The 13,114-nt window shown below is 41.1% G+C and overlaps 1 protein-coding gene across 1 annotated transcript in view; it reads left to right on the forward strand.

Moving 5' to 3' along the window:
• Positions 1 to 220: 220 nt before the first annotated feature.
• PTH2R (parathyroid hormone 2 receptor) overlaps positions 221 to 13,114 on the forward strand; it is a gene marked incomplete at its 5' end in the record, with an annotated part of 102,376 nt that continues 89,482 nt past the window's right edge. Inside the window, 1 exon segment of the mRNA XM_079134820.1 lies at positions 221 to 295. Within this exon segment, the coding sequence (XP_078990946.1) occupies positions 221 to 295 (75 nt within the window).

Below are 13,114 nucleotides of genomic sequence, written 5' to 3' on the forward strand. Positions count from 1 at the left end.
GGAAGACGCGACCTCCCGGAGCCGCGGCGCGGCAGGACCCGGGCTCTGAGACGCGCGAAGCGCTGGCGGAGCGACCGCGGGCATCCCGGCGGTGGCCCCGGGCTCCGCCGCTCCAGCTGCGTCTCCCTCCCGGCCGTAAGTTTGCCCCACGCCGGCCAAGTTGGAGAGTCTGGAAGCTCCAGGAAGAAGCTCCCGGCTTCTCGCTCCTGCGGTTCCGGGCATGGCCGGGCTGGGGGCGTCACCCTACGTGTGCTGGTGGCTGATGCTCGGCAGCTGTCTCCTCGCCCGAGCCCAGGTAAGCGCGGTACCCGCGGCGCCTGCTTCCGGAGCCTCCGGCGTTACCGAGACCCACAAGGCGCACGGGGGCTCCGGCTCACGCATCCGCACGGCAGCACCCGGCGGGTTTGACGGGCAGTTGGAGGAGCTGACAGGCGAGCGATGTCCCGGGGCCCACGCTGTTCGGATCAGCAGCTTGGTGTGTGCAAACTAAGGGGAGATCTTTGAACAGCGGAGTTCTGCATCAGAATGCGCAGCTGGAAGGTGAAGGAACTTTTCTTACTCGTAGACTATGGTATTCGTTTAAATAACCGAAATGATTTTTGGCTGCTTGACAATTTACCATCGCTTTTGAGAACTTAAAACTTCTAGAACCGATTGTGCCGCTGTCTGAAAGGATAACTAACCCTCTCTGTTACAGGATCACGTACCATTAAAGCAAAGAGACTAGATAGAATAAAATCATCGTGCTGAATGTTAACATGTGCAGCTCGGTTGTTAACGTTTGGAATAAGGGGTGGTTGTCATTTTCCTATTGTATTATTGTTTAGAGATTGGCTGAGATCTTTCACAGTGGCGCCTCTTTAATGTGCAAGGCACAGTTCATCAGCACCGTTTCCCCCCCTTTTTGTGTCAAATGAAATGTAAGGTTTTAGAGACACCTTTTCAGATGAGCTAGAAAGAGATGCGTGTGGTGGTAATGTAAACGGACTCAAGGTTATCTCGCTCTGTTTCGGTAGAGGGCGCACATTGACCGTCAAATGAAGTTCCAAATTTTATTTAAAAAAATTCTTTCATTGTGACAAAATTAAGGCATGGAGGCATCGATTTATGTACTGGTATTTTCTAAACTTAAAACTATGTTCTTGGATTTCAAATTACCAGTTTGAATTTTAGTTATTCTAAGTGCGTAGTTAAAAATCGACCCATCATAGTCATAATCACATAAATTAAAACTTGGAATTTCTAGGAAATAGGTGTCTTGGGATTTATCTATCATGAGCAGGATATTTCACGTAGATTTATCCTGCTAAAAATCAAACAATTTGTGTTTCATACATTGACTAATAAGACTAGCAATGACTGCTTAAAAGTAAGGTACATTCAAAAGTCATCAAGTTAACAGAAGGAATATGAATTGTGGAAGAAGATTCCTGAGGATTTGATGGTACATTTTCATTACAGGTATAAACTCTGGTGATCTCTAATGCACTTTCTACATTTCCTTACATATTTGAATAATATGCTTGAAACCACCACCTCTAAATGAACTCTAATCATTCATTTTATTCAGAGTTCTAGATAATTTTTAAGGAAATGGGGAATATTACTTAGTACAATTAAAAACACCATAGAATCACAGAATATTTCCTTTTCTTTTTGCTTTCAATAAGACAGACTCTGAACATTTTATGATAACTTTAGATCAGTTTCTCAACCTTGACACTGTTGACATTTTGGGTTATGCAATTCCTTGTTTAGGGGTTTATCTTGTATATTGTAGGATATTTAGTAGTATCCTTGTCCTTTATCCACTAGATGCCAGTGATATCTCCCTCCCCTCCCATCCCACCTCTACAAAAATGTTTCTAGATGTTGCCAAATGTCCTTCATAGGAAGATCACTCCTGGTTGAAAATCATTACCTTACACTGATTTTTATTTATGTTTATAGTAAAGAATTGTATGAAATGCTAGTTTGTGACAATATGTTACATTCATCAGTTTTAGGGGGACTTTAAACAAAACTTGCATACATGTTTACACATTCTTTCACCTTCAGTTTATTCATCTTCAAAAGAGTCATATTGGACTAAGATTCTTTAAATTCTATAATTCATGGTTTATACCATAGGTTATGGTCATTCTCTGCTTTGAAATTTGATAGAGACTAAATATATTCTGGGTATTATTTATTCCAAGTGTTAGTTGCTGATTTTATTAGCTCAAGTATGAGAGATAGGTATTTATGAAAAATCTCTCTAATTTTTAAGAGTACCTAGTTATTGATGAGTATTCTCCTAGCTATACATATATTTGAATTATAATTATAGAATACCAAGGAGAACTCATCAAAGCAGAATAAATGGTTAGTATTCAATAAACACTGGATCATAGAACAAACTAGAAGATGGAGACTAGTGCTCATCAATTGTTTTAAAGACATCTATGGGTTTTGGGTGAAGATGCTGCCTTTGCCTCAATGCCCAGTTGACCCAGGCCTTCATACATTGCGTGTCACTACAGAGCAGTGCATTTCCTGAAGCCAGATTATCACATGGGAATGAGGACCATTATATAAATGTGTTTGGTACGTCCTTTACTGTGCCAGTGGGTCCTTCTGGTAACACTGAGATGGAGTTAGGGATGCAAGAAGTTTGTTGTGAGGGGATAATGCCTGTGGAAGATAAAAGAATTTTGGGGATTGGCTTACTTCACTTAACATGATATTCTCCAACTCCATCCATTTACCTGTGAATGCCATATTTTTATTCTTTATGGCTGAATAGTATTACATTGTATATATATATATATACCACAGTTTCTTTATTCATTCATCTATTGAAGGGCATCTAGGTTGGTTCCACAATCTAGCTATTGTGAGTTGAGCTGCTGTAAACATTGATGTGGCTGCATCACTGTAGTATTTTGATCTCTGATAAGTGGATGATGATACTTAATGAGGGGGAGGGGGTAAAGCAAGAATGGAGGAAGGATGGATTATGCAGAGAAAAATGAGGTGTGGGGAGAGGGTGGGGAGAAGGAAAGATAATAGAATGAGACAAACATCATTAGCCTGTGTACATGTATGCTTACGCAAACGGTGTGACTCTACTTCATATACAACCAGAGAAATGAAAGTTGTACCCCATTTGTGTCAGTGGGTCAAAAAATAATAATAGACTATAAAGATAAAGAATGAGGAAGCAGAATGAACCATGCAGGGAGAGCTTCAGAACAGCAAGCACATTGGGACAGTTCCAGCCACCTCAGTGGAGAGTCCTGGGGCAAAGGTTGCCCAAGAGGAGTCCCAAGCTATATAAAATGGCCATGTCCTAGTTCCTATGCTTGGCCATCAGCTGGAGGTTGTTTAAAAGGTCAGCGACAGCTCAAAAGCTGAGACATGCTTGACAGCACCTCAGCTGGAGGCTGTCAGCCAACTGCTCTCTTTACAGATGAATGACCTTGTTCTTTCTGGAAGAACCATCCATCCCTCCATGGCTGCTTCCATTACAAAATTATCAAGACATACCATTGGTTTTGCTGGGTTTGAGAGTGGGCTGGTTGCTGCATGACTCAGTTACCTTCTGTGGCTTTGAGACAGTGTGAGTGCTGGAAAATGAATATAAAACATCACCACTGGAAAAAAGCACCAGAAGCTCATGCAGAGTGGAAGCATGTGATTTCCCCAGAGTACCCGGTGTGAGCAGATTCCAATGGGCAGTCTCCTGGTCCTTACTAATTTTTCCTGCGTGGTCCCAATGCTCCTGAGAGCATTCTGGTGCAGGAGAAAGAGCACTGGATTGGAAACTCAGAAAACTGCATTCAGATTCCTGCCCAGACCATACCCAACCTCCTCTCATGTGCAGTGAGGAGGGCGAGCTCTAGTGACCCTCTCAAAAGAAGAGTCAGAGTCTACCAGAAAGTAAAACAGTCTCTTACTGGGTGGAAAAAAGGGCAATTCTTCATGTCATTAATTTACTTACCAAGTGCCAAATGCTATACCAAGCACTTTATTCTCTCACTCCATTCTTGTAGTAACTTTTTTTTTTTTTTTTTTTTTTTTTTTTGCGGTGCTGGGGATTGAACCCAGAGCCTTGTGCTTGCGAGGCAAGCACTCTACCAACTGAGCTATCTCCCCAGCCCTCTTGTAGTAACTTTATAAGACAGGCACTGTAATTATTTATACTTTTATAAATGAGAATATTGGGCTAAGAGATGTTAGTATACTCAACTCACATAACTGATTTATGCTCTTACTTCTGTTTTTAGAGCCTAACCTTCCTAGTGGTGCCCTAATCATGGGGTCATTTTGGCACTGGTTAGCTAGATTATGTATATACATATTCTATCCCAGCGATACCCACGCCTGGGAATTTCTCACACAAGTCTGTAATGATCATTGCAGCAATTCTATGATGTTAGATTATTGGACACAGTCTGTGTTTTATAATGGTTTATCATGCAACAATAAAAAGCAATGAATTAAATGTACACAAACCAACATGGTGAGATTCTAAGAACAAGATAAGATATGATAGAGAAACAATGAGATGCATAACACCATTTATATACCTTAAAATATGTGCACATATGGGGCTGAGGTTGTGGCACAGTGGTAGAGCGCTTGCCTCACATGTGTGAGGTACTGAGTTCAATTCTCAGAACACATGTAAATAAATGAATAAAATAAAGGTCCATCAAAAACTATTCTTAAAAATATGCGCACATAAAACAGGAATACATATTGTGTAAATATACTCACATAAAAGATGTGTGTGTCTCACCTAAATGTTTGTACATGGAAGGTGAAGCAGACCAGGTCCTCCCACCCAAAAGACCCTTGCCATAATTAAGCTTCTCTTCTTGTCAGATCAGCAGGATGTCTGCAGAGGTTATTGCGGTTGGTAGTTTCCTCTTTCTTGTAAGTACAAGTGCAAGCTTGTTGTATGGAAAGTTGTTATCTCTATTTTCTTGGTTAAAAAATAAACAAACTTGTGAAATCTGTGTCTGGTCTAGGGGATGAAACAGAGAGTACTTGTCATGGGAACCTTCAAGCCCCCCCACCCCTCACTGGGTATAAAATTCAAAGAATTTTCAAAATCTTTGTTCAGAGGAAGAATTCTTAGGCGAGAGCCACCTCTGAACCCTGCAGTCGATAAACCTGCTTCCTGAAAATTCCTTGGGTGTCCAGCCTCTTCTGTCCTACTTCAAAGGTAGAGAAGTAGGAAGGGGGGAAAGAGATGAAAGGGGGCAAATCAATCAAGTAAGCTTACACTCTGCACCTCTCTCAATTTCTTGTGTTAATTGGAAAATGTGGTAATGATGAACTACCAACAGGCCATGACTGGTAGAATTACGCACGAAGACATTTGTAGGACATGGGCAGCTCCTCCACAGTCAGCTAAGCTGGGAGACCATCCTTAGCAAAATTAAATGGAAAGGTGACTCTGCTGTCACTCTCTTGTGCTTATTGCCACCAGCACTGTTGTAGCTGCACATCCCATACTTGCATTGTTCTCTTTCTTTCCTGTTGACAGCCAGTCTGTTTCCATTTGTCCTCTAGTTACACGGCAGCCTTCTGTCCCTGAGGGGACAGGCTTCTCAGTGGCTGCGCTAATTGCAGGTAGTCTCTTCAGTTCCGGTAGCCCATAGGCAGTGGGCTTTTTTCCCTGGCAGTGCACAGAAAGTAGACTTCATTTCCCAGAATGTCCTCAATTCTTTGTAAGTAAAAATAGAACTTTCCAACCAACATCCATGCATTCTGTTTATTTTCTGTCTCTGACCTCCGTTGTTTTTGTCGTCTGCTAGAATACATCCATGTCCTTTCTTCCCTCCTCTCTATTGCTTTTGTCTTTCTCTGAGCTTTTCTTTATTTTATTTTTTTGTACGAGGGGTTGAACACAGGGTTGTTTAACCACTGAGCAACATCCCCAGCCCTTTCTATTTTTTATTTTGAGACAGGGTCTCGCTAAGTCGCTGAGGGTTTCACTAAATGACTGAGGCTGACCTTGAACTTGTATTCCTCCTGTGTCAGCCTCCACAGCTGCTGGGATTACAGGCGTGCCCCACTGTGTCTGACTTATTCTTTAAAATTTCTAATGCCTGTGTGATTTTAGAAAGCTCATTTCATCTCTTTGACTCTCATTTCTTCCACTGTACAATGGAGGCAATAATAGCATCTACCTATAAAATGTAAGAGTCTTGAATTAAAAATATACAAATAAGCAAAAGTCTTAAGTTTTCTGAGAATTAATGTCAGCCCTTTCCTCATTTTCTACTAGTAGATTAGTCAAGATTTCATTTTAATTAGATGATTATTTAGAGATTACTTCTACATTTGATTGGGAGCTGCTGAAGGCTTTCAATGTGTGTGCATGTATGAGAATTTTGCAAGGCTATTTCCTCTGTCCAGCCAGGCTCTTCCTTTTATTTCTATGACTTCTCCTTCCTAACTTCTTTGATAGCAATAGTACATTTTATTCATAAGGCTGATGACTTATAATGGGTCCATTAATGTGAGTACTTGATTGATAGCTCCCTCCCTCTTTCATTCTGAAGATAGAGTAACTATCAGAAGGTCTTTGCAGGAGTCCTAATAATCACCTTTGTGACCTTGTAGAGTCTGAGATGCAAGGAAGATGATATCAAGCAGATGTCTGGATGTTGGATTATAGAGCTTAAGAAAAAATGAAGAACGGGTGTTCAGCATCATCAGCCTGTAGAAATCTCGGAGTCCACATGTGCAAATGGTGCTTTCAATGACAATATACTGGAATTGAAAGGGCTGGCAAAGTTTCTTTAAAAAGGCATATAGGTTTTCTCTCTCTCTCTCTCTCTCTCTCTCTCTCTCCCCCTTTTTAAATAAGATTCTTACTGGATGGTAAATTCACAAGGGAAAAGGACTATGTAATAAACCGTTTGGAACTCCTAGTGACAAATAGCATATTGCCTTTGGGTTGTAGGTTCTCCATAAATGTTTGAATATGCTAATTTATATTTCTTTCGTTCCAAGAAAATTCATGTTCTTCAATTCCCAGCTTGGATCTCAAATCTCCAACCATTTGTTCCAGTTCTAATTTTAAGAAGGTCACTCTATGCTGGGGCAGAGGTGGGGTACCAATGATGCAACTGAACCTGCAACTGGTCACAATGACGTGCAGAGAGGTGAGCGCTGCTGGACTGGTAATGCTTGTCTCTTGGAGAGTTTGTTTCCGGAATTCTCTTGTCTTAGTAACTGATGAAGAAGCAGGGTGGTATTCTCCTTGTTGATGGACTTTTATAGACTCTCAAAGAAAGAAAGTTGTAGCTCTCTGGGGTGGAAGGGGACTATCAGAATAGGAAGTTAGGAATTTCGATGTCAGAACTGAATCTGTAGCCTATGTTTCCTCCTCTCCAGCTATTAGTTAATATCTCAAAAAGGCTTAGTTTCTTCATTAGAAAAGTGGAGATGGTCCAACCTGAGTTCATTGTGCTGGTGTCGGATAACAAGAAAACCCAGAAGCATTTAACGTACTCCTGTAACTGACGTGCTCTCTGTAAGTGCTGGCTGTCAGTGTCTCATCATTATCATTGTCACTGTCATAATTTCTATCGTATTTTCTAGTCACTTATGGTTGGTATACAGAATCTCTTTTACTTTTATTGATTGATTTATATGAACCAAGTTTATTCCTGAACAGCAACATTTTTCTCCACTATCTGCACCTGTTATTTCTTTCTGTTCTTTTTTCTTATATTGCATTAACTAGAACTCTCAGTAGAACATCGAATGGGGGTAATTATTGGGGGCATCTTATGCTTCCTTCTTGAATGGAATTGCTTCTAGAGATTTATCATTAAGCATGATATTTCTGTGTTAAGCAAAATAACATTAAGCATGTTATTTTTTTAAAACGAGGTCATATTAGCCAGGCATGGTAGTGCATGACTGTAATCCCAGTGACTTGGGAGGCTGAGGCAGAAGGCTAGCAAGTTCGAGACCAGCCTTAGCAACTTAGTAAGACCCTAAGGACTTAGCAATATGCTGTGACAAAATAAAACATAAAAAGGGTTGGGAATGTGGTTCAGTGGTTAAATGCCCCTGGGTTCAATCCCTGGTACCAAAAAATAAAACTCAGGTCATATTAGTTATATTGAGTGCCACAGATATTGAGCTACTTGAGGGAAAATTTGATTCATAATCATTTTCCACAGTGCATTGTACCCAGAACATGCTCATTAAGTATTGGTAAATATTTGCATAAGTATAGGTAGATGACCAATTATATATATTACTACTTGAATTAGCAAATAATATAGTAAGATACAGCTTGATAACAAATTAAAATATTCAGTAACCCCCAAATTGCTTAATACTTTTAGCCAAATATATAGGTGACAAGATTGGTATACACTTACATGTGTAATGTCCCTGAAGGTAAATTTCTGCCCCTCCTTTATGAAACTGCTTGTATCTGAATACAAATTGGCTGGCATTTCCTGAATGAGAATAACTTATAATACCTGTTACATTCTTTACTCATGTCATGAGACTATCTCTGTTTTCTATGAGAAAAAGTTTTTAAAAATGTTTTAAAATAGTTCTCTTCCTCTGAGAGCAAAGATGATTTCATAATACATTTAAAGCAATTTTGGGGGCATGAGCTATGTCTATGATTACATCGCCCCCTACCTACACTGCTGGAGAAAATACTTTCGGGAAGGCACCATGCATTTAATGAATATCAAAGCTAACTCCTCTCAACATGTATTCTAGTGTCTTATTTTCTAAATGGATTAGAGTCTGTAACATCATATCCAGAGTGTTTGGTAGTTATGTAAACAAAATTTAAGCACAAGTTTTCATGTTGGTTAACTGAGCTTGGAGTTCTGTACAGGATAGAAGGAACCTTGAGTAGACTCCTGGGGCTTTCTTGCAGCCTTAAAATCAGTCTTACAGATAGATAGTATCCTTCTATTTCCTATCATATTAGGAACACATCAGCAATGACATTTTGTATGTGAATGTATTGAATTTTGACCACTCATGATAATTGTGTTGTAAAAGCCCAGTGTCCATATAGCACTTCCTGACCTTCCAAGGATCAAGCTTGTATTTCTTTATATCTATCTTCTAATATACTGTCTATAGATAGTGTTTTGTCCATGTTAGGTCTCAACAAATACTTGTAGAATAAATACACTCAAGATGCCTCACTAGCGAACCAATCAATGTAGAATAAGGAAAACATCAGCTAAAATTTTGTATGTGAATGTGTGTGTGTAAATAAGGAGGTGCCCTCCAATTATAATTACTCTTCTTGAGGTCTTCTAAACTAAAACTGCTCTGGACTGCTAAGTGTTATAGTTACTGTGAAGAAGACGTGTCAATCCTCAAAGAGCTTCCACTCCAGAGGAGAGAGACTGCCAATACTGCAAAGAGGAGCTCTTTGCCCCTGCTTTGGACTTCCATCTCCCCTCCTGTAGTAGGAGGGAGTTTTATTTTTCCTGATGTGCTTGTCTGTCCTTGACTTTCATACCTGTGCAGCGTACGTGGTACATCCTCAACTAGAGACAGGAGAGCCTGCCTGGCCTCTGCAGCTTCCTCATGTTTAGCATATTTTTTCCATTTTGCTCTTCCACCATATTTATTTTGATCATTTATATTTGAACTGTGACCAATGTACAAATCGGATGATGATAGCAACATTTATGCAGGCCACATTTATGCTGTGTTATATGAAAAGGTGCTCAATTAGATGCTCTGTGTGTCTTATTTTCTGTCACCCTCAAAGCCACCCATGAGGAAGGTAAACAAACCTTTTGATCTTTTTGATTGCTGCCCTGTCCATACTGCCACGTCCTTCCATTCCTTACCAATTAATTGTTTAGTAAAAAAAAAAAAAAAAAAAAAAAAAAAAGACAAGTGGTAAAGTAAGAATTCATTGAAAAAAGTGAAAAACCCCAAATCCCTGTCCTTATTAAGTTTGTATTCTCTCTTTTACTGGAATCCTTTCCTACTTGTGAATTCAAATATATCTGCCAAGAAATTTCTTCATGTTATCTAGATAAAAGTATGTTAGGAACAATTTTACATCAAAAGCAAATACGCTTTTCTTTCAGATTGCATAAATTCTGGAAGACAAAGATCGTTTTCCCCAACAAACATGTAAATGACAGCTCCTGGCACTTCAGCTCAGCCAGTGCTCTAAGGGCAGACACTCTGGAAGTCACTGGAAACAGCACTACAGTGAAACAAGGCTCACATTTTCAAAAGCATGATGAGCATTTCTAGAAATGTTTTAAAACTGAAATTGATGTTTGAAATAAACTTTGAGTGATGATAGTTCCTGTAGGGAGAGGAAGTCCGTCTAGTAAGCTCCTATTTTTGAGGTGCTACCTCTTGTGTCTTTCCTCCTTGACTGTCCAAAAGTTTGTCCCCAGATTCCACTTATATCCCATGATCTTGTCAAATATAAGTATTCTTTTTTGGCTCTCACTAGGATTTCACTTGGCTTCTAGTAACAACACATGAACTCTTAATTCTTTTAGAATTGGAGAATATATCATGCTAAAGTAAAATAAGCCAATCCCCAAAAAACCAAAGGCTGAATGTTTTCCCTGATAAGTGGATGATGATATATAATGGGGGTGGGGGAGTGGGAGGTGAGAGAAGAATGGAGGAACTTTAGATTATGTAGAGGGAAACGAGAGGGAGGCGGGTATGAAAAGTGGTGGAAAGAGACAGACATCATTACCCTATGTACATGTATGATCACATGAATGGTGTGAATCTATATCTTGCACAACCATAGAAACTAAATGACGCACCCCATTTGTGTACAATGAATCAAAATGCAGTCTGTAAAAAAAAAATAAAAAAAAATCAAATACTAGAACATATAATAAGTCAACTCTTTTTTATTAAGTTGCTATTGAAATAAAAATACTTTTATTAAAAAAAAAAAAAAAAAGAAACCCTTAATTGTTCCAGATCTGTTACTTGTGTATGTATGTATGTGTGCATGCATGTTTGGTACCAGGGATTGAACCCAAGGGCACTCAACCACTGAACCATATTTTAACCCATTTAATTTTTTATTTTGAGACAGGGTCTCCCTAAGTTGCTTAGGGCCATGCTAAGTTTCTGAGGCTGGTCTTGAACCTGCATTTCCTCTTGCCTCAGTCTCCTGAGTTGCTGGAATTACAGGCATGTGGCACTGCGCCTGACTCCAGATCTGTTATTTACATTGCCTCAGTACATCTTATTTCTTCTTATTTTTCCAAATACAGTCAATCCACTGAGACTAATTTCTTGGGCTGGGGATGTGACTCAGTGGTAGCATTGAGTGCTTGTCTCACATACACGGGGCTCTGTGTTGGATCCCCAGTGCTGTGAAAAAATAACGTGCTTGTCTGTATGTGTGTGATTCAATGAAGGTACTTTCTCAAAAAAAGAAAGTTTCTCCTTGGTCTCCTACCTTTCACCTGTAAACATGGCTGTTGTCTGATGGATAACCATAACTTCATGTCAAAATTTAGGGAAACCAAGGCTAAGTTCCAGTGTAAACACTTTTTGAAAGACCACAGAAAATTGTTTAATTTATAAGGCCTCATAGTAAATCTCCTTTATGCTCCTAATCTGCATGCATAGTTGTAAAAACATGGGTTCACAGAGTTTCTACTGGGTATCAGTTTATGTTATAGTTTGTTGGCCTTATTATGAATGGTGATTTTTACCTCATTGCTTTTGCTCAAATACGGTTGATGGATATCAACCATGTTACTTTTCCCAGGCCCTACTCTTCCACAGGTTGGCACAGCTGTGCTGTATGACAGATGCGTTGCCTGCAGGGTGATACTAATTACAGATGGGTAGAACATTGGCCACTGCTGCTATTATGTATTGACCTGTAATTGAATTAAAGACCGATTTTGTATTATTTTGAGTTCTGGTAGCCTGCCTCCTGAAGGAAATGATCTTCTTGATCATCTGTCATGTGCGTAGGCAGGTCAACAGGGTTTGTAGTGATAATCACTGTTTGCTTTCATTTCCACATGAAGTGAGCGCCACTAGAGAGCTGTGCTTCTGCAGAATTGTCTTGAATGACCAAGAGAGTGAATGAGAAAGTTCTAATGGGAAACGGGGGATCTGGCTTGTTGTCCATGTTTTGCTAAAAATTAACTGGGCAGCCACAGGTAAGGAGCCAAACTCTTCTCTCCCCACCCTCTCTCTTTTGTATATGAAGAGTAAAACGTTTTGAAATTCAGCATATAGAGGATTCAGATTTCTTCAGTGCCGCTTGCTGCCAACCAGCGGGACAAAGGACACGTACTCTTCAGAGGTTCAAGAAGCAGCTTCCACTTTATTCGGATAACACCCTCAATATATAAGCGGTCTCATGCATAAGCAATTGTAACCAGATATGTCCATCTAATCCTATTAAAGGTCAAGTGAGGGTTTTCAAGATGGCGGCCTAGAGGGTGGCTGCATTACGTGTTGCTCCAGAACTCAGGATTCAAGAGAGGAGATATTGAGACGCTTGGGACCAACTCAAAGTAGCCGGGTGACTCTCACCCCCTGGGGGGGCATCCCGGATGGGACGGGGGTCCCGGAACGCAGGAAACTTTGTGAAGTAGAACTGCCGGCGAGACGCCCCTCCCCCCGCTGGAGCGCCATAGAGGAGGCCGCTCGGCACAGCGCTGGGACTCGGAGCAGCCACTGGGGCTCCGGCGGCTGCCCGGGGGAGGAGTGGCGGGGAGAACTGTGTGGACTCAGGACACCGGGGCCTGCCCTGAGGAGGAGGAGAGGAGCGTGGCCACTTGGATTCGGAGAGACTGCGCCAGAGCTGCAGGCGGTTGCCAGAGGAGAAGCCGCGCGGCGAGCTGTTTGGAATCAGAACGACGCTTCTGATCACCGGGGTCTGCCCTGAGGACAAGGAGGAAGAGGAGCGGCCGCTTGGATTCGGGGCCTGCCCGGAGGAGTAGGAGAAGGAGGAGAAGGAGCGCGGCGGGTCCTTTGGACTCGCAGTGACTGCATTAGCGCTCCAGGCGGCTGCTCAGAGGAGAAGGCGAGTGGTGAGTTGTTTGGTCTTAAAGTGACAGCTCCTGAACACAGGGGGGCTGCCTGGAGGAGA

The sequence above is a fragment of the Sciurus vulgaris genome (genome assembly GCF_902686455.1).
Source record: "Sciurus vulgaris genome assembly, chromosome: 3".
Classification (NCBI taxonomy): Eukaryota; Metazoa; Chordata; class Mammalia; order Rodentia; family Sciuridae; genus Sciurus; species Sciurus vulgaris.